The sequence below is a fragment of the Penicillium solitum genome (genome assembly GCF_028829755.1).
Source record: "Penicillium solitum strain IBT 25940 chromosome Unknown utg000003l_segment0_segment0, whole genome shotgun sequence".
NCBI lineage: Eukaryota > Fungi > Ascomycota > Eurotiomycetes > Eurotiales > Aspergillaceae > Penicillium > Penicillium solitum.
In genome coordinates, this window is record NW_027072123.1 from 3,320,038 (window position 1) to 3,340,893 (window position 20,856).

The 20,856-nt window shown below is 48.8% G+C and overlaps 7 protein-coding genes across 7 annotated transcripts; 3 read left to right on the forward strand and 4 right to left on the reverse strand.

Moving 5' to 3' along the window:
• Positions 1-442: 442 nt before the first annotated feature.
• Positions 443-3,009, reverse strand: N7455_005177 (uncharacterized protein; the record flags this gene model as incomplete). The annotated part of the gene is made up of 2 exons (XM_040955387.2): positions 443-1,709; positions 1,763-3,009. The coding sequence occupies 2 exons, from the start codon at positions 3,007-3,009 to the stop codon at positions 443-445; spliced, it is 2,514 nt and encodes an 837-aa protein (XP_040814106.2).
• Positions 3,010-3,229: 220 nt separating this feature from the next.
• Positions 3,230-5,037, reverse strand: N7455_005178 (deoxyribodipyrimidine photo-lyase PHR1; the record flags this gene model as incomplete). The annotated part of the gene is made up of 2 exons (XM_040955327.2): positions 3,230-3,770; positions 3,830-5,037. 2 exons carry the CDS (start codon positions 5,035-5,037, stop codon positions 3,230-3,232), a joined length of 1,749 nt encoding a protein of 582 aa, XP_040814132.2.
• Positions 5,038-6,129: 1,092 nt separating this feature from the next.
• On the forward strand, positions 6,130-7,107 carry N7455_005179 (uncharacterized protein; the record flags this gene model as incomplete). Its single annotated transcript, XM_040955362.2, has 1 exon — positions 6,130-7,107. One exon carries the CDS (start codon positions 6,130-6,132, stop codon positions 7,105-7,107), a length of 978 nt encoding a protein of 325 aa, XP_040814123.2.
• Positions 7,108-9,215: 2,108 nt separating this feature from the next.
• On the forward strand, positions 9,216-9,455 carry N7455_005180 (uncharacterized protein; the record flags this gene model as incomplete). The annotated part of the gene is made up of 1 exon (XM_065604978.1): positions 9,216-9,455. One exon carries the CDS (start codon positions 9,216-9,218, stop codon positions 9,453-9,455), a length of 240 nt encoding a protein of 79 aa, XP_065461878.1.
• Positions 9,456-9,487: 32 nt separating this feature from the next.
• Positions 9,488-10,718, reverse strand: N7455_005181 (uncharacterized protein; the record flags this gene model as incomplete). Its single annotated transcript, XM_040955307.2, has 4 exons — positions 9,488-9,743; positions 9,792-10,351; positions 10,428-10,544; positions 10,593-10,718. 4 exons carry the CDS (start codon positions 10,716-10,718, stop codon positions 9,488-9,490), a joined length of 1,059 nt encoding a protein of 352 aa, XP_040814226.2.
• Positions 10,719-11,262: 544 nt separating this feature from the next.
• On the reverse strand, positions 11,263-13,188 carry N7455_005182 (LysM peptidoglycan-binding domain-containing protein; the record flags this gene model as incomplete). Its single annotated transcript, XM_040955375.2, has 5 exons — positions 11,263-11,617; positions 11,665-11,780; positions 11,838-12,018; positions 12,076-12,135; positions 12,185-13,188. 5 exons carry the CDS (start codon positions 13,186-13,188, stop codon positions 11,263-11,265), a joined length of 1,716 nt encoding a protein of 571 aa, XP_040814161.2.
• Positions 13,189-13,736: 548 nt separating this feature from the next.
• N7455_005183 (uncharacterized protein) lies at positions 13,737-19,576 on the forward strand (the record flags this gene model as incomplete). The annotated part of the gene is made up of 17 exons (XM_040955449.2): positions 13,737-13,880; positions 13,936-14,046; positions 14,107-14,858; positions 14,907-15,136; positions 15,192-15,953; positions 16,013-16,087; positions 16,134-16,403; positions 16,460-16,928; positions 16,984-17,299; positions 17,356-17,689; positions 17,737-17,938; positions 17,985-18,643; positions 18,698-18,704; positions 18,761-18,785; positions 18,845-18,922; positions 18,976-19,342; positions 19,392-19,576. The coding sequence occupies 17 exons, from the start codon at positions 13,737-13,739 to the stop codon at positions 19,574-19,576; spliced, it is 4,986 nt and encodes a 1,661-aa protein (XP_040814152.2).
• Between the last annotated feature and the right edge of the window lie 1,280 nt (positions 19,577-20,856).

A 20,856-nucleotide genomic window follows, 5' to 3' on the forward strand; every position in this document is an offset into this window, starting at 1 on the left:
GGGGCTTGAGGGATGAAGAACCCAAAGGAGAACGGGGAGTGATATTGGCCTTGTTTCATTTCATACTTTGGTATAGATGGACGAAAGTTTGTGGGGAAGATACCCTTGACGCCACGAAAGAATAGACCGAGATGCCCTCAAGGGTAAATTATATATACTTGCAGAATTATCCGCCTTGAATAATACACCGAAAAGAAGCTTTCACCAAGCGAGACGCCATATATCCAAAAACGCCACTCCAAAACTGTACAGGGAGCAATCGCATAAGAGTAGTATCCAGTCAACCCCAGGATTGCGAAGATCGACAATGGGGACAAGGGTTCCCACCACTTCCCCTCAGGTACGAAAACCCGCAGGAGACCGCGTGGTTTAGCTCCGTAGCCCACAGGGATCGACAGGAACAAAGAAATCCTGGCTGGACCTGCTTCTGCTTGTGGGGTATTTACAGGGCTAAGCCAGTCCCCTTCCGCGTCCAGCGGTAAAGTGCGAGAACTGCTTTTCGGCGATGCCGAATTTCACTCGGGTTAACCGGGCGACCCCGAGCCTGCGCGACCGCAGAGCGCATCACTTGCCGGAAGCTGCGCTGATACTCCGTATTGAGGGTGACGACGCACGATTCTGTCGCTCGGATCATGGTCTCGCAGGCATTGAGTATGCCCTCGCCTGCTTCCTTTTGCAAGCGCTCTACGATAAGCAGAAGGAGGAAACTGCCTTGCAGCAGCTGGATGCCGAAGAAGTAAGGCATGAAACTAACGTCCGGGTCGAAGCGGAGGATTTGTTGTACAGAATCGGCGGCTTCCAGTGCGTGTGAGATGGTCGACGCAAAGGCCGGGGACGATGTCCAGAAATCTTTATCTTCGATCAGTGAGACAGGGTCCCACTTTCCGACGAGTAGGATATGGAGGACATGGGTTAGGTAGGAGGAATAGGCAATCACGGTTTGAGTATGCCAAGAATAGGCCTGAGACAATTGTGGATCGACAGGTTCTGGTTTGTGGGTGTAGGCTGTTGTCGATGAGGCCGCTGGGTCTGCCGCTGTCGCCGCCGCAAAGGTTGTGAGACTAGATTTGTAGATCTCAAGTTGGCGCAGGACTTCTGACACATGTACCTCCCATGCTTCTTTTCCTTGTAGCCTGACACCAAGAGTAGGGTGGTTTCGCGCTTGATTTAGATCGATCAGCTCGCCAGTGATGGTCATGAGTGGGAGGAAAAAGCCAAGAATGGAGTGGTCGTGGCAGATGAAGTTGGGGAAAATGCGACGTTTGTTTTGGTCGCCCGACCGGGGGCACTGAGGCCCATCAGGACGAGGACTATTGCTGTGAATGATACCGGCTTGCCATGAGCTTTCATCCAGTGGAAGTAACAGATCCTCGCTCTCGGCATCGAGTAGGGCTAGCGGGCGATTATAGCACAATGCGAGATGGCGGTCCATGATATACAACAGCCACCAGGTCCTGCGCCGCTCTTCACGGTGCTCTTCTGTAATAGGACCATTGTGCAAATCATAGTTTTTGTCGCACACGCAATTCAGACTTGAGCGGGAACTATTAGAATAGTCCAAACCCAGGCCCCCTGGGGAACCAGGCCATCCACCTAGACCGTAGCCGAAGGATGGACTTGAGCCATCGCTCATGCTGTCGATATTGGGTGTGATGTCCATTTCTTGGTTCAATTTAAGTTCTCGAGCTAGTGTGAAGGCCGCATGCCACCTAGTATAAAGTTAGTGGAGTGGACAGGGGATAGGAACAGGGGTACAACGAACCATCTCATACTTGCAGCTTTTTGTTCACTGGATGAGATAATCGAGGCCACATGAATATATGTAATGACATCGTCTAAAGACCCAGCAGGTCCTACCAGCCCTTTATCATCACCGACCCCTTCGAATGGGTGGTGAGCCCCGGCTGAAAATTCGTGGGTGGTCGCGTTTTCAGCGGGCGATGGATCTTGGTCTTTGAACGAGACATGTATCAAAGGTCGCAGTAAGCGAATAATCAATGCGCAGAGGAATTGGCATATCTTCCTCCGTTGTAATGGTGAAATGGATAAAGAGAAAGCCCGGTCATCCACAGCAGCCACCCAGAGCATACTTGCCAGCAATGCAGGACTAGTTGGCCGAGGTCGGTCCGTACTTAGAAAAGAGGTCTTTCGCAGGACATAGCAATGGATATGATGGCACACCGGATGCATATGGGTTGAGAAAGCACTGGTAAAGTAGAGTTCAAGCAGATCGCACACCAGCCGCCGCGGGAGGTTCGACTCGAGGAAAGGCATGAGAGGTTCCAAGACGGGGTACTTCAATGGCGACCGGGTGGTCGATTGCTGTCTCGGTCTTGGAATGTTCGCCCCCGACACAGACGGTATGGGAGGAGCACGCTGGACAGGTCGGTGGTCAGCGAAATCAACCGGATTCCAAATATCCATCAGCCGAGGCAGAGGTGCGTCGCTCCCGCCTGTGCCTGCGAGCAGATCATACGAGTCTGGCGATAGATGCGCCGCTGACAGCCATTCCTCCGTGATATTCGCGGCAGGCCCTGCCCGCTGCGGCTGTGGACGATCCGGCACAGACCGACGGCCGTCAACACTGGGCGCCGTCTCGGCGCTGATCTCATTTGTTGCCGGGGATCGCTGCTGGAAAGTCGATGCAGGAGAATTATTGTCAACCGGCGACATCACTTGCTGCGACTGCGACTCTCGGTTGTGTTCCCCATCGGCCTGCTTCCCCTCAGTAGGGTCCTGTGCTGTCTCTTCCTCGGCATTCGCATCTCCATGTTTCGGCTTCGATCTCGCAATACGTCCTCGTTTCCGGCGCTCGCGGGTGAATTGGCAGCTTATATCACCGCGCAGACATCTCGAGCAGGGAAAAGCACGGTCGCATCGTACGCGGCGAGTATGGCACGAATCGCAGGCGACTCTATTTCGGCGCCAGCGTCGTTTGCCGTTTGCTAGCTCAATCTCGACCTCGAGCGAGTCGGGACCGGGAGATGGCTGATCACCCAGGGGCTCCATTTCAGGGCATCATTGGCGAAATCAAGTGTAAAAAAAAGATGCCGAAGAGAACAGCAGAATGTTGCGGGGAAAAAGGCACTAATGTCTCACCCGCAATTCCACTTGGCGTGCAATTTCTCCAATTTCTTTTGGAATTTGACTTTCAGGAAGTACCGAGGATATCTCATCTGACCAACACTGATCATAATGGGCTTCATTATTATTTACATGTTTACATTCATTATTTCTGAAGTGCACTCTTGAACCGCTCCAACGCTCGATCTCGACTCTCTGCGTGGTCCACAATAGGCTTGGGATAACCATTCTTCTGCGCAATGGCCGCCGCCCCCTTGGCATAAGGTTCGTGGATGGCTTTACCAGACACCTCGCGCAGTTCCGGCACCCAGTGGCGGATATACTCCCCCTCCGGATCGAATCGTTCACTCTGGCGTAGAGGATTGAAGATGCGGAAATATGGCTGCGGATCTACGCCAGTACTAGACCCAAATCCCCACCCGCCGTGATTGGATGCGAAATCGCCATCGATGAGATTCTCCATGAAGTACCGCTCGCCACGGCGCCAATCGAGCATCAGATCCTTCGTAAGGAACGATGAGACGACCATACGTGTGCGGTTGTGCATCCACGCGCAGTGACGGAGCTGGCGCATTGCTGCGTCGACGATCGGGAAGCCTGTCTTGCCCTCGCACCACGCTTGAAATTGGTCCTTGTCATACTCCCATTCAATGTTGGTATTTTCGGGCTTGAAGCACTTGTTCATACTACAAGAGCACCATGCATTAGAATGGGAAACCCGCTGTCCTAAAAGATGATAACTTACCAGATGAAGGGCCAGTTTACTAGGACATGCCTGTAGAAGTCGCGCCAGGCCAGCTCGCTGATCCAGGTCATGTAACCGGGGTCATATCGATCGAGATGGCCTTTGTTGATTCTCTTCGCTGCCACGACAGCAGTCCTTGCGCTTAGGGCTCCGCATGCAAAGTAAGGACTCAACACCGAAGTATTCTCACCAGACAACATGCTCCGCAACTCCTCATACTTTTTACCTTTCTCCTCGAGGAAGTTGTCCAATCGCTGGAGAGCTTCATGCTCCCCGGCTGGGTAAAGCTCCTCAAAGCGTTTCTGATCTTCTTGCGACAAGATGTGGGTTTTGGGTGCGGTTAGCATTTTGCAATCAAACAGGTCCTTGAACTGTTGACGCGCATTCCCTGGATTTGACCCAGGTTCCTCAGAGACCTCAAGGTAATCCGGGTTATCTTTCAGAAAGGCTAACCAAGACCGATACCATGGAGTATAAACGGAATATTGTTTCCCTTGCTGGCTAGCCAGCGCCCCCGGAGCAACCACACATGTATCATGAGTGGCTGTGAAATTAATATCGCTATCCGCGCAGAGTCTAACAAGCTTGGCTTCGCGCCGTAGTTCGTCTACCTCATACTCAATATTCGCATATAGGTTCTTCGCACCCCACTGTTGACACAACTCCATAATCCGTTTCGGGATCGCCTTCCGTTTCTCCTGTGTTTCCATGTAGAGAGGAATATCTAGTTCCCCCAGGTCCTGTTGCAATCGCTTGAGGGTGCGCAGGGTAAAGTCCACCCGGGCGGCACTAGTCGAATGGGCAGTCCAATCTTCGGGCGAGACGATGTAAAGACCGATCAACGGGACCTGATTCTCTTTCGCAAATTGGTAGGCTGTGTGCAGCGCCCTGCTGTCATGAAGCCGGAGATCGCTCTTGAACCAATGTACCACAGCACTACCCACGTTGATTGACCGGCGCTGGTCAGCAGTTTCCCGGCAAGCTTTCTGTAGTGTTTCAATTGGGCGTTCCAGCTCGCCATCGGTATATGCTTGGCAGCGCTCGTTGCTCATCTCCGGTGGATAGAATTGACGTAGGACTATACCGAACTCCTCGGTTTGCTTCGCATTTGGATGCGGTTGGTGCAAGTCGGGACGGCCCTTTTTACTGGGGGGTGAGCCATTGGGCTGTTCAGATGCGGGTCCGGTGGCCTTCCTCTTTGGTGGCATAGTTGATAAGTTGCGAACAAACCGGGCTCGCAATTGGTTGGAAGGAAATACGCGTGGTAATGATCGATAAAAGCACAGAAACAGATTCTGCATTACTGAGAATAAAAGGGAAAAGGGGAATTAAAAGAAATCGTAGGCCATTCGATCTGGAGAGATCGAGATCGGATTCAGATCGGGTGACGTCAGAGTCCGATCTGGTCGCGATCGCGTTCCTGCCAGTTTCAGTTTCCATCGGACTCGACCTGCTTTGATACTTTTGTTTTTGTTTTTTATCTCCCATTCCAATAATGCCAGTGATGCTACAGAAGACTTACAAGGTATGTCAGTGATGCCAGTTAGATCAGTGACTCCCCAGTTTCTTTGCCAATAAACAAGCTTGGCCTACATAGTACGGCAGATCTGCCGTTCAGCTGGTGACCAATCAGACGCCAGATGTGAAAAACCTCGTATTCTCGGAGTCCAATTATTTCCCTTGCAAAGACATGGAATTCAACAGGAATACTTAATATTTGACCCTTGTCATCCTGAGAGCTCATATTCCGTCCCTCTATGGCCACACCATATCACCTACCCTCTCCGTCGGACAGTATATTTCTCAAAGTACGGAGATCCAAGCCTTAAAGCAAGGGGGATCGACAACCGAAAACAGAAATCCACTCAATAATGCGATGAATATCAGGGGAATAAAGGGAGTTGAATTCATTCATCCCTTTTTGATACCTATACCTACCTACATACCTACCTACGGAGTAGGTAGATACAGTTCCAAGGTTACCAAATCTCCCGAACTTGAAATACGTGGCTCGGAAACTTCCCCAACTCTCCCCTCGACCAGTCGATTTTCACCGATTTCTCCCACAACTCCGAGGAGCTGTCATGGAATCAGGTGCTCCATACGTTCTATTCGCCGCCGACTAAGCTCGTCCCGCCACTGCCCAGGCGCAAATCTGGAATGAACTTTAAAACATCACGCAGAAATTTATTAGTTTCTTCCTTCATACCCTCCCTATTCATCAATCCACCCCTATCTATATCCACCCATCAATCTACTCCACAGCCTAGAGCACAACCAGCAATGTCCCTCTACCGCCAATGGCCTCCGAAAACGCCAGCAGCGTTGCAACCTCCCTCATTAACAGCTACGGCGGATCCGATATAGCCCGCTCGGGCATATTCGCCGCCTTTGCCGCGCTAGCCTGGTACAACGCCATCGAACTCATCATCCTCTGTTTCTTCTCCTTCAAACGCTGGAGCGGAAACTATTTCTGGAGTCTACTCGTCTCCTCCGCCTGCATCATCCCGTACTGTCTCGGCTTCGTCCTCCTCTTCTTCCCAACGGGCGTTACACCATGGCTATGCATGACCCTGGTCGTGCTGGGCTGGTACGGAATGATCACCGGCCAGTCAGTTGTACTGTGGTCACGGCTGCATCTCGTACTGCAGAATAGGAAGCTGTTACGCGGTATTTTGTGGATGATCTGTATCGACGCTGTTATACTCCAGGTCCCGACGACGGTCTTTTTGTACGGGACCGTCGCGCATCCGGAGAGTCCCTGGGCCCGCGCATACGATATCATGGAGCGTGTTCAGCTGGTCGGGTTCTGCGTGCAGGAATTGATTATTTCCAGCATCTACGTCTGGGAAACGGTGAAATTGCTCCGTCTCAGACCTGGAGGTCGTCCACAGGGAATTTTGAACCAGTTGCTGGTTATCAACATCATCATTCTGATCTTGGATATCTCCATCGTCGTCATCGAATATGTCGGCTATTATGCCGTGCAGGTTTTGTTCAAACCCGTCGCTTACAGTATCAAGTTGAAGCTTGAATATGCTATCCTCGGTAAGCTGATCGCCATTGCGCGCGGTGGCACCGATAGTCAGCATATGGACTCCTCCAGTGCGCGGGAGATCAATGAGGGCAGCTCGTTCCCGTCGGATAGGGATCGGCCGATGAATCTGGAGTCGCCCATGCGGGATCGTCGACAGTACAGTCCGCCGTGGTTTTGGGAAGGGAGGAGCTCCGGTCATTCTACATCTACTTCGTCTCATGTTCTGCGGAATCCATGCTAGCCTGTCTTGGTTGGTGGCGTTTTGGCTCTGGCCGTTGGCGTTATGAAAGGTTATACACAGGAAAAGTGATTTTTTTTACCGCCTTTGATACCCCTAAGAAGACATCCATGCATGATGAGGCCGCTTATGTTGTTTTACTTGATCGCATATATGTTGATAATCTCTACGGCTTTACCTAACATGCTATGATATACAAGTAATCGTTCAATCCAATTCATTTGCCTAGTGCTGTCTAGCAAGAAGTGTAGTGTATTAGATAACGCCACATGGACGTAGGTCCCCAAACTGGCTACGACCTTGTAAATTACACCACTGATCTGAAGCCGAGGTCCCTGAGCTGTGTAAGGCAACGTCTGGGTAGATCCGATGTTCAGACCATTCAGGCAGAGGTCACGCAGCCAACCCCATTGACCTTCCTAGTCCGCTCGAGCGTAAGGCTCTTCTATCTACCAACCTGAAGCCACTTCCTGCTGAGAATGAAATAATCTACGGGGCAATCAATCATTCTCAGGAAAGGCGTCATAGATAATTGGCTTTGGGGGATTTCTGTCAAAATGTTATCACAGCCGTGGTATCTTTGGTATCTGGGATGATGGGAAGGAGATCCGGGAGGTTCTTTGTAAAATATTTAAATGGTTGGGTGTGCTTTTGATGTTTTTACCTGCAAGGTGGATAATGGATCCAAATGGTCATTCCCTGACCGGGTAAAATTCGATCATATTGCTCACCCTACTCTGCCCAGATGCTCTTTGGAGAATTATACGCGCATAATCGAAAAGGTTGAGTTAACACAATTATTATTCAACACAGACATGTCTATCCGCACTATCTGCGGCCGATATAGAAACAAAAAAGGAAAAAAAACAAAAAACATACAACAGTGAGGATTCGCTGGTGGTCACCTACTCAACTACTAACTCACCGGCGTGTGGCTTATGTGTAGTCATTAGTCGGGTGGGTGTCGCCTGGGTGAGAAATGGGTGAGTGCCGCTTCACGGTCGCGCGACCGGGGGTGACAAGGGTGAGTGCGCTATAGATAGGGTGGAAAGCTGGGTGAAAATCACCTAAGTCGCGCGACCCGCACTGACCCTCTTCTTGGCAGACCTATAATGTGAATTATTGAACTGTCTAAATGCCTCTGAAACGCTAGGTGTCTTAGTATCTATGTATAGCCACCATAAACTAGGAAGTTAGATTTATTTCCTTCTACGAAGAGTACCTTATTTCTTCGGTGGGATCCGCGCCGCCTTAGATAGTATTGTTTTAGGCTGGCTATGACATCGTATATATCTGTTCTTAGAGACTTCTCTTGGTATATATTGTTCTAAGAAGAGACAGCTTTAGCTGCTGTCTTTTTTCCCAGCATTTCTAGCCTGCATTGGCAAGCACCCCTTGTACAACACGTGCACCTACGCTAAACAGTTGTCCCCTGCTTAGTCCTCAAGCCTGGGCCTTTTTGGAACGGCATTATGTAGGTAGGGCCCGTGCAAATAACAGCTAGTCTGTGGGCCTCCACTTTCTCCCTTTTGGACTAATCTCTTATGCCTAATTTTTTGCCAAGATAATTATAAATAACCTTAAGCTACTTGATACTAAGTTCAATGGAATCCTCACTCAACTTGATCGCGTCCTCGACAAAATCGAGACAGAACTTTCTGTTAAGGAATAAGTATCTGTTTAGACTGAATATAGGATCTAGGGTCGTCGGGGTCGACGATGACTCCTAGGGGGATCTCTAAGGGAGAGGGAGCGTGAAGGAAAGGAAGGGGATAACTAATCGGAGGATTAGTAGGAGGATCGGGGATAGGGCGTATATCACCGCCGTAGGGCGGTGACTACCTCTATAGGACGGGAGATATTCTTTCGTCCAATGTATTTGTAGTTTCGAGTTTAGGAGGAATCTATCTATCCCCATTGACAACGGTTTCTTCTGTTAGATTGAATAATCTTTCTCTGGTCCTAAGGTTGGAGAGTCAGTCGCGTCTGAAGGACGCCAGGATCTACAGGAGAATCGTCCACGGGGGGACGTGGGTCGGATTTCGGTCTGTCAGAAAGCTTATCGAAGTTATCACTGGCGGTCCGCAATCAGAGGACGAGTATTCTCCGATATGTTTGACGCGAGCGACTATAGCGTGGAATGTAAGGAGGTGGACAATTGGCTCTGGTGGAAAGAACTGGAGCGTGTTGAAAGCCGTCCTCCACGGGCGCTACTTTCAATACCTGTGCTACGATTCTTGATGGATCAACCTCAAGATCGGATGCTGCCTGCTGGAGAGGCAAACCATTCTTCTTTGCACTACTCTTATATCCTGGATGAGCATTCGCATGCCAAATGGGGATGTTACTAATCTGTTTGATAGTGACTGCAATGGCGCGATGATCATTGAGCTCGACCCGGCCTCATCGAGTTTAGCCAGTCATTCGGCTTCATCGGGAGTATATCATCTTCTTGAAAGATTTCTAGTAACTCCTTAAGATTGTATTCGGCGCCACGGCCCTCCTTTTCCATATCAAGATACCCTGGGGCGTAAGTTTCAACATCTTGGGCAAGATCTTTTGACTTGTGTATCGGACTGTTAGGTCGAGCGTCCTTCTCTTTTTGCAAGATCTCCAATATGGGAGCATCCATGTCGATTCTGTGATGGTCAGCAAACAGCCTTGGTAAATGACGCTCTTGAACTTACTCCACTTTAGAGGCCAAGAACTGCATAGACCGCAGGGAATCTATCTGACCATCGATGGTACAACGCATACCTAGCTCCCTCATGACAGCTGGCATATTCCAAGGCCTCACCTTTAGCTGGTGAACTGGCTCTCCGTTGACTCCATACTTCACGAGAGAGACAAACCCGTTTTGAAGATCATGTTGGTCGATAACGAAAAGATCCCCAATATCGAACACGACCTCTCCAGATCGTGTCATATGGACAAAGCCAAATGCTGGATTCTCAAGATACAGCCATCGTGACGCTGATGCTATATCAGGCAGGTTGGGTGAAATGCTCTCTGCGCAAAATATTTGATGATCAGACTCGTGCATTGCAAAGGGATTCTCCCAAGCAAGGTCAAACCGATTCATGAGGATGAGGAGTTTGATCCAACGAGCACGATTGGCCGGATTGTCTGTCCCTACTGATGACAAACAAAGGATTGCACCATTTGGACAGCATTTTAGTTGATGTGTCACATCGCCAGAATACCATAAATCTGTGATTTCTTGTGGCAAAGCCCGATTATGATATTCCTGTAGGGTATATTGTCAAAACAATCGACCTCAGAGAAAGGAAAACCCATATGTGAGAGAGGTGTGTTCTACTAACCTCCCGAACAGATTGCGAATAGGAGGCCCATTGGAGCATGAGCTTACGACGTTGACTTGGTGCATACTCGATGCCACCTTCGCCCGTGCCAGCTGCCTGACTTGTGGTCCAATTTTCCTGATTTATTTTAGCCAGTAAGCTTTTCGAAAGATACGGCAGGCTAACCTTGACAAAAAGAAGCCATCCCTTGATTTCCTCTTCTACCTCATGAAACCATTGTTCTTGACCCTGATAGACGGGTAGATCTGCAGGAACCCCACCGGGCCAGAAATGCACAGTGTCGGAAGACATCCTTGAACTTCCACAACGAGGGACGTGAGGAATATGGAAGGCAGCGATTGCAAGGGGTCGGATCACCCCGTGGAACGGTTCTCGCTTAGTGAAGCAGTGGAGATAATCCCTCGCTGGCCCCCTGTGGGTACTACATGGACCCCGTGCCGCGATTCAAACCCCCCCACCCGACCCGACTTTCACTCTAGTGCTCCGTATACGCAGCGTAAAACGATGTGATGAGCATTTTTCTCATCGCACTTCCGTCTTTTCCGCGAAGACCATGTGGGGCTCATAATGTGACGTGGGAATAATCCTCCCCTCCCCTCCCCCTGATGGGTAACTAGGTTGAGATACGCGAGACGGGAATAATTTGGCCTTACTGAATCTTTCGATAGCTACTCGTACTGGTACTTGTATGGAGCGCGCCAACCTTGGATAGATATTTTTCTTTACGGAAAGAAAAAGAATTCATAGACCGATAAGCAATGCCACATCCCGGCAAGTAAAATTAGAAGGCCGTCCCCAAACCTGCCATGACCCATAGTGTGCATTTCCTTTCAATCTAAGTGGTCGTCTTTTGGGGCGCCTGTGGAGTAGTGGATGTTGCCCCTGCAGTAGCCTTTCCAGCGGAGCTACGCGACCCGGAAGACTTTGTGCCCGATGTCGATTCCGCAGTGGTGAAGGGAATGCTCGTATTGAATGGGGCCGTCGGAATCGCCGAATTGGGATTCAGGAGGCATACGCGCTGATACTCGGACGTCCAATCCGGGTCATTTGAGTCGCCCACATCGCTCCCAGTGACATTATAATAACTCAGGGCGCTGGTACAGAGAGTATAGTTTGCCCTGAGCTCATCAAATGTGGCATTGTAACTTGCTGTTGTGGTTGTCATTGGCGGGTAAGAGTAAAAGAAATGACTGGAAGAGTTAGTGTCACACATTCAGAAAATCAGGAAATGTCGTACCTAGTTGTCCGGTTCGCTGTCTGAGTAGCACTGAGATTGATGGTGTTTTTAAGAGTTGTATAATGCTTTTTGTTATATCCGGAGTAGGAGGCGAGGTTTCCAACTGGTTGAACACACTGCAAGCTTGTTAGAACTGCTTCAATAACACATAGGCATGAGAATGTATCACTAACGTAGCTGTTGTTCACCCACAATTGCTCGCATGTATTGTTCAGCTGTGGGTTAAGAAAGTAGAAGTCTTTTGCCGATAGATCGAACTTCTCCTCCACATCATCACAATGGTCATCGCTCTGGATCTTATACCAATGCCCACATTTGGTGTTAGAGCTGGTAACAGCGTCGGTCGGAACAGGACTGCTGGAAGCGTCAGTGACTTGTTATTATTATAATGGATGAAGGGTGAGCACCTACGCCTTGGTGGTTGCGGGTGCCAATGGGAAAGAATCGGGGATAGAAAGAGAACCGGGAGGGCTGGCCTGTTAGTAGAATTCCTGAAGCAAAGATCGCATTAGCGACATACCTCACACACAGATCCTTCCCGACGAAGGGTCCAATATTAGAACAGTCAAAGTTGAGGTTAGGATTCCAAGACCGGAATGTAACGGTCGAAATCTTGTGATCCAGAGAGGCAAGAATCGAAGAGCAAGTATCATTCCCTCCAACCCTCAGGGTAGCACACTCAGATGGCAGACATAGGGTCTGATTCACCTGTAGATAGCCACAAGAGGCGCCCAGTGCATTCATATTCTGCAGAGCTGGGGTCGACACGTTGTTCATACCGGAGATATCCACACATGTTTGGTTCTGCTGAACTCGGTATGTGCGAGTGTCCGGATCGGTCACATTGCAGCGAGCGTTCGAAGTTGGCGCCGTAGTTGATGTTCCTGAAGTAGTCACTGTCGCCGAAGATGATGTCGGTGTAATGGTGTAACTTGCACTGGCTGAGCACTTCGAGATTCGACTCTGTACCATCGAAGGCGATATCATCTTTTGACCCCATTGTGAGTTGGCGAGGGCCGTCAGGTACTTGAGATTACAGTCTGCACAGGCCAAGTTCTTTGAGCCATTGCTTGCGGCACGTTGCAGGACAAGGTTGCAATAGTCTCCGGTCGAAGGGTCTTCCAGACAAGTAGTACTCTGCTTCCATTGCATCTTCTGCCCAGCAAGACTGGCCGCTTGTTCTGTGCCCGATATGTTGTATGTGCTTGTGGTACCGCATGATATATCGACGTTCGAGACATAGTCATCCAGGGATTTCTTGCAACTGTCGGCACACATCAAATCCAGTGCATTGGAAGACCATGTAGTGGTGCGAGTTACAGCATCACCGAGATCAACATAACAAGTCACATTCTCTTTGAGTGCGGATATGCAACTGTCGGAGGCGGAGACATTGCTAAGTGAGTCGGAGTTGTAAATTTGAAAAGTGTTGTTGGAGTATGCAAGAGCAAGTGACCATGTGGCTGTGAAAAGCAGTGTACATAAAATCATTCCATGAGCCATCTTTGCGATGACCAGAATCATTTCAAAGCTCTACTCTGAATACTCTCGACGCAGTTTAATAAAATATGTTTTTTTTTAAAGAAATGATTATTGGCACAGAATGGGGCCATTCTTTTAAGATGAAAACCGCCCGAGGTGGAGCCCTCGTAGCTCCACCTGCATGGCGGGTCGTGATATACTAGCACGAGTGTAGCAGGGGGCATCTTTCCGGGACAGCCTTTTTCTATATTTTTTGCTGCCTTTCAATATATTTAGGGTTTTTAATTCTAAGACTACTTGAAACCTTGGAAGCGGCTGCTAAGGCTCACACAGCAGACTCACACCCACACCCACGTGTATACATGATCGACAAGCACAAGCGATTATGTTAACTTCAGCCAAAGTTTCAGGAACTGCAATGGCCCCAGTGGAGCAAGTATCAGAGACTAGGCTCTTAATCGTGCTTTGCGTGCCGATCTGAGAGATTATAATTATTTATCCGATTTCATTAGAGAACGTATATAGTAGAAAGACATCGGAGGGTCGCTCCAGTCACTTAGGGTCACACTTGTCCGCACTGCATCTTTACCATGCACTTGCAGCGGTCTATTGTGTTCGTCAGCCTTTGCGTGGGCTTGGTCTTCTCAGGCTTAGCTCGGGCTCAAACATATCATTGTAACCACACTAGCACTTGCTACAACGGCGCTTGCTGTGGCTTCTCTGACGGCGAGGGTGTATGTATCTTTGCTTTACAACATTCACAGCAACACTAAAAGAATTTTATCACAGGTCTGTGGGTATGGCGATAGCTGGTGTGGTGATACTTGTATCAGCAACTGTGACGCCAAAGCCGAGTGTGGAAAAGACGCGGAGGACCCATCTGCAAACTGCCCATTGAATGTGAGTTCAACCACTATCTTCCTACAACAAAATACCCCCAATATACTCAACAGCCCATAGGTCTGCTGTTCACCCTTTGGGTTCTGCGGCACAACTGAGGAATTCTGCGGCAAGGGCTGCCAGGGAGACAACTGTGGAGATATCACGCGACCTTCCTGCCAAACCAACGATGTATTCAAGACCAAAATCGGATACTATGAGTCTTGGGCTAGTGGAAGATCTTGTGATGGGTTCCGACCCAACGACATTGCCGTCTCGTCATTGACACACATCAACTACGCATTTGCGGAATTCGAGCCAAACAACGCCGACAACACATCATGGGGATTTGAACTCATGGAAGATGGCGTGAATGAGCCGAAAAACCTGGTGGAAGAGTTCATCGGATTGAAGAAAAAGAACCCATCTCTGTCCTGCTATATCTCTGTTGGAGGATGGTCTTTTGAGGATCCACCCAGACAGCTGTATTGGTCTGAGATGGCTGCTACATCAAAGGGCCGAAAGTCTTTCTCAAAGAATCTCCTGGAATTCATGCAGAAATACGGCTTCGACGGTGTCGATCTTGACTGGGAATATCCTGTTGCCTCAGAGCGAGGCGGCATGAAAGACGATAAAGACAACTATGTCCTGTTGATCAAAGCGCTGCGAGAGGAGTTTGACGACTCGGGTGAATCCTATGGCATTACATTCACTACCCCATCAAGCTACTGGTATCTGCAGCACTTTGATGTTCCTGGAATGTTGGACGCAGGTGCAGATTGGACAAATGTCATGTCCTACGATCTACATGGTGTCTGGGATAAAAACGACGAGTAAGCCTTGAAAGTGACTGTCTTTTTTCGTATAACTAACAAGCCTAGTTGGATTGGATCGGTCATGCATGGTCATACTAACATGACCGAGATTATAGAGGCATTGGATCTCTTCTGGAGAGTGGGAGTCGATCCCTCTAAAGTCGTCATGGGAGTTGCTTTCTATGGTCGGTCTTTCACAATGTCGGATACAAGCTGCATTTCTCCTGGTTGTGCATTCTCTGGCGCGGGGACTGCTGGGCCTTGTACGAATTCCCCGGGGACTCTATCCTATAAAGGTACTTGTTGCATTATTCCCCCAATTGAAGAGCTCGTTGATCCTAACAATATTAGAAATCACGGAGGCGATTGATGAATATTCTGCTGTGACATTCTACGACGAAGATGATGCGGTAGAGTATGCAATCTTCGACGACGATCAATGGGTGTCATATGATACAAATGTGACATTCAAGCAGAAAATTCGCTATGCGAACAAGGTCTGTCTGGGAGGTATTATGATCTGGTCTGTTGATCAAGATACATATAAATGGGATGCCATGACGGCTTTGCTAGACAAGGACGTCAGTAGTGACGCTTTGGTGTCAGGGAGCACTGATTCCAAGGAGCGAGCAGACAAATACGCGGCGTACACTGGTACCAATTGTTACATCACTGACTGCGCTGTCTGGAACTCTGGGCAGTGCAAGGATGGGTACAGCGTCCTTGACTACGTGCACAAGGGAGAGAGGGGAGTCATCGATGACCCAGATGATGAACTCTGCAAAACTGGGGCCGAAGGAGATCGAGACGCAGAGTACCGACTTATTTGCTGCCCCACCGACGCCATGCCTGAAGGATGCGCTTGGCGAGGTACTTCTGATGACGGGGTGTGTACTGGCGGCGAAAGTGACACATGCGGTGACAGCAGTTTTGAATTGGTAGCTGATACCTACATGGATCGCACCGGTGACGACTTTTGCAGCATCGGCAAGCGATCGCTTTGTTGCAACGAGAACCCGGAGCTCACGAAGTGCCACTGGACGCCATGCAATCCAAGTGAGGACGACTTTGATGACTGGACCAGTGACATAGTGTCTTTCTATGGTGGAACAAGTGAGTTGTCTATGGAATTTCATCAAAAATGACTTGTCTGATACGAATTAACTTCCTAGATTTCTACCAAGATAGTGAACGGTGCCCTGGACCTGGTGGCTTAGGGCAATCATTTTGGACTTGTCCCTCAGAAGGTATATTTGACGTCGTGAAAAACTTGACCTGAGCTAACTCTACCAGACACATACAAAAACTGTGAATGGAAGCATTGTGTCGAAAGTTGCCCCAATGATAAAGTTCTAATTTCCCAAAGAAGGGAGATTGGACACAACACCTCAATGTTGACTAGCGACTGCTCGCCTCTACAAACCCATGGCATAAACATGCTGTGTTGTGATCCCCCCGACGCGGCAGACAGCGCACCGGTCGACCCAAAGAAACTTTTCAAGTATCCAGATGAGGATGATGTGAGTTACTACTACAATGTCGAAAAGTCCAGCAACGATGCCGGTAAGTCCGATTCAGCGAGCCATAGTGGATACCTTCATCTGACCTAATTTGCGAAGACACCGATGATGAGAGCACTGATCCGTTTGCTTTTGTCATGATTGATGGCGATGTTGACTCTTACTCCGAGTCACTGGTTGATAAATGGTCCTTCTTGACGGACGAAGAGACTTTGTCCAAGCGCAACCTGAAATTTCATAAGAGAGATCACATTTTCGAGTACCGTGAAGATACCTTCGATAACGCCGTTGAAGTCTACCACATCAGATGTACCACTGACGGATGTGATGATATTTTCAAGGGTGGTGCACCCAGCACAATTGTCAAAATGCCCACAGATATTGGTGCTGGCCCATATGCGAGGGTTGTTAGCCTTACACCATGGGGATCATCCACACAAAACCTGAAGCCACGAAGTGCTGACGAGGAATACGAAATGACCGTGGACTACGATTTCAAGGCCGCCTCACCGGAGAAGAAAGGAAACGTCAATTTCAGAGTTGATTATACCAATCTTCAAGAGTACTGGTGAGTACCAGTCATTCCCCAAAATTCTTTGATACATCTAACCACTTTCGCGTAGGAATGAGATTACCGATGCGCCTGCCTCGTCTAGTCGCAAGAGATGGTATGGATCTTTTGACGACTGGTTGGCCAAGATGACCACCATTGTGCAAGATGAAGTTGGTTCTCTTCCTCTTGAGTTCGAAGAGACCATGAAGCTTTACCACGCCGAAAAGTATTGCCCAAAGCTCAACATAAACGCCACATTTGATATTGATGCTTCAATCAAATTGGGACTCGATGCCCAGTATGGCTACTACTTTGAGGGTGCTATTTTGCCTACCCCGTCGCTCATTGCTTCATATGGTTATTTCTCAATTCATCCTGCTGCCGCGGTAAGGATACTAAACATCGGCCTGGGTCTCTTGTATGATTCTGACACATTTCCCAGATCCTCCTCACCCTCCGAGCCGAGGCTGTGATGCAGTCCAACTCCGACCGAGTGGAACTGCTGTCAGCTGGCTTCCCTGGTCTTTCCATCAAGGGTCTGATTAGTGTTGGCCCAGAGCTTTCGCTTAACGGACAGCTTGATGCTTCATTGAAGGTTTCAGGAGAGCTCAATGCCGGAGTGTCTGTCGGATGGGAGCGAACTGAGTTCTATTTCCCTCAAGACGAAGCTGCTAAAAAGGCGGATATTGCGCCTAAGGATTTGAAAGATGACGACCAAACTTTCTCATTTGAGCCAGTTTTTGATGCTCAATTGACTGCCGAGGGAAACATGGCTCGTAAGTGGTTGCTGTTGTGAATCCTGACCCTTGCTAATCTCTCCAAGTCACGCTCACTCCCGAGGTTCGATTTGGTATTTCTGTGTTGGGAGGAGACTTGATGTCTGGACAGGTGACAGCTGGTATTGATAATACGATTTCCATGGGAATCAATGCTACCGCCCACGTCGACAAAGATGGAAAGACAGGTGCCGGATTCTGCTACTGGGCAGACTTCGTCTACACTATTTTCCTTCGTGCGGATATGAAGTAAGCCACTCCAGTTTGTGGGATGGTTTGAATGCTGACATTCTAGCTTCATCGGGGATCTCGCCTATTGGGGAGATCGATTGGATGTCGCATCGCCAAAAGATCCTCTCGTGTTGGTCGACCAGACGTGTCAGACATACAGCTCTGACGATGCCAAGAGTAAACGTGACGACAGTGATCCCGGTACTTTGGTTGAAAAGACGGACAAAAAGGCATGCTTTGGTGGCCTGATCGCATGTTCTGATACCGAGGAGGACAGCTGCTCGGCCTCTGACGATGATGGCGGTAATGGCGATGATAACACTGATTCCAAAGTGTCAAAGAGAGCTGCATCCTGTGATCGCCCAGCTTTCTGGTACAACTGCGACTTCTTCGGAGACCAATGGGTTCCGAATCACAACCCCAACGTCGCGGCATCGCATGTTGCCTTCAAGGGCATCTGTTCGAATATACGAGACTACCTGCAGACGCACAACGGACCGGGAATTGGTAACAACTGGATGAATTTGGACTACAAGGATGCCGCCGGTAATACCAATCGAGGTGCGGCGTGCGGGCAAGCCGGCCCTGATTCCACCAAGGCTTGTGCAGAGAAGAAACGGGCCTTGTGGTCTACTGCTGCGCAACATGCCTTCGAAAACGACCCAAATGGCCATTACCACACGCAAGGTTGGAGTGAATCCATTTCTTGCGATGAATTCCCTTGTAAGTGGCTTTCTCAAATTCAGTCCAACATCTACTAACAAGTCTTTTTCTTAGTCCACTCGTAATGTCTTCCCAGCCCCTAAAAAGGTTGAACATCTATTGACAAAAAGCAAACAGAACCACACAAGGAGGCACAGGCGCTGTAAGATTCTTTCCAACACCCCCCTATTGAATTTGAGTCCACTAAACCATGATTTTCAGTCAACTGCTTGCACGCCCAAAGAGCAACAGGATTATCAAAAAGTCCTCAATGGAATCATACCCCGCATCAGAGACACGGTAGGGTTGAGAACCCCTTTGATAGACCTTTCGAAACTAATCATATCACCAAGACATTCAACAAGCAAGCATGGGGAGATTATAGTGGCGCCTGGGGCGGGAAGCCCAGATCATACACCGTCAACCTCATGTACGGACACCAGGGCAACGCAATCGGTACAAAAGGAGGGCATATCTCGCAGAATAGCCCCTACCCAGTGGCGATTGTCTTGGGTGGTGTTAATCTCCTTGAAATTCCACACTTGACGTTGAAGAAAACCGCCAGGAGTACCGCCAAAAATTCAGTTTGTCAAATTGAGCCTACCCAAGCGCTTGATGAAGCGGATAACATCTACAAATATGAAATAGCAGCATGCGACGTCACATACGTGGATTCTGCGAATCCCACGAAGCGCAATGTTGATGACTGGGAGATCGAAAGTACGTTGACTTGATTTATGTTTGTCGAGCAATCACTGACTGTTTTAAGGCATTACGCTCCCCGACGACTGGAAAGAGACAGCAATCTCTGTTTCCAAAGACGATCCGGAAGGACTTGCTCAAGCTTTCTTTGAGCAGCTAGATATTCCTGATAATTCAGAGAAGGAGGCCCATGTGGAACACTTGAGCCGGCACAAGCGTAGCCACTCTCATGACCATGGCCACAAGCACTGAAGCCCTCATCGATGGATATACCCAAGACAAGTAGCAAGGGCCATCCCTCCAGGGCGGCCTTTTACTACTTATATGCAATAGACCTCACTATCCTTTTAATTGTCTTTTTAATTGTCTTTTTATCTCTCATTTTATCTCTCTTTTGTTATCTTTTATCAAAACACCACCGCAAGCCGGCCGGCGGTGACAAAGGCTCACACACCTGGGCAACAGGCTCACACACACGTACACATGGCTGATGCTCGATGAGTATATTGAATTCATGTCATCATCTATGTGGGTAGTTTTCCCTTCGCAGAGTCTATTCAAGATTATTGTGAACTGGAACAACCAAAGTTTTGATATCAAAGATTATTAATTCTCTACTTCTACAGACTCATTGATACCAACCACCACTTTCAAGATACTGTCGGTCACATCTCAGAACAACCTAGTATGACCTCTCTTTAATCATCAGCCCCGTCAATTGGGAACCGACGATAGGGACTTTGTGCTCCGTTTGAGTATCTCACGTTAGGACTGGTCGTTTTTTTGGGCTTTCCAGGCGAAGGCTCTGGCGAGAAGGTGAAATCCGAGTCCGAGAACTCCATCGATTCACGGGTTTCGAGCTCGATAATTTCCTCACCAAAGGGAGTCGAATGATCTGCAGCGTGATTGACGACCTCCAGTTTTCCGGGCAACGGAGGTGAGAGAGCAGGCGGACCTGAAGGAGTCGCTACAAACGAAGCCAGAGGAGCGAGAAAAACCGTAGCCCGTGGATCTTGATGAGTTCGATCTGTCTCTAGGGCATGCCAATCTGCCTGGTCCTGAATCAAAACATGTCGCAAGCTGGAAGGTTGGCCGGGCTTGGTCGATTAGTTCCTCAAAAAATAAGATATTTCTATTAAGATTTGATGTTATTTAGCCCGTTTAAATGATTACTCCTAGTTATATTTATTTTCTATAATACTGAGCTGTAAACCAAATACTAAATAATATAGCTAAGAAATGTATATTTTATGCAACTCTAGGGATTTCCCTGTTTGTCCTGTTTGTCGTCTCAAGACTTCTCACCCATATCACCCGCACTCACCCTAGAGTGTCGCTTAGGTGCTAAGGGCGCATTGACTATTAACTGTGCAGAATACTAGGCTTAAGTACGGCTGAGCGGACGGGAAGTCCTGTTTTCCACACCCTATGGTCGTATGTATCATCTTGTGTGTGGAAGGGACCTATAGTGTAGAATTGATTGGGTTATTGAAAGGAGGGCGTTGCCCGACTAGAGAAGGGTGAGTGCGCTG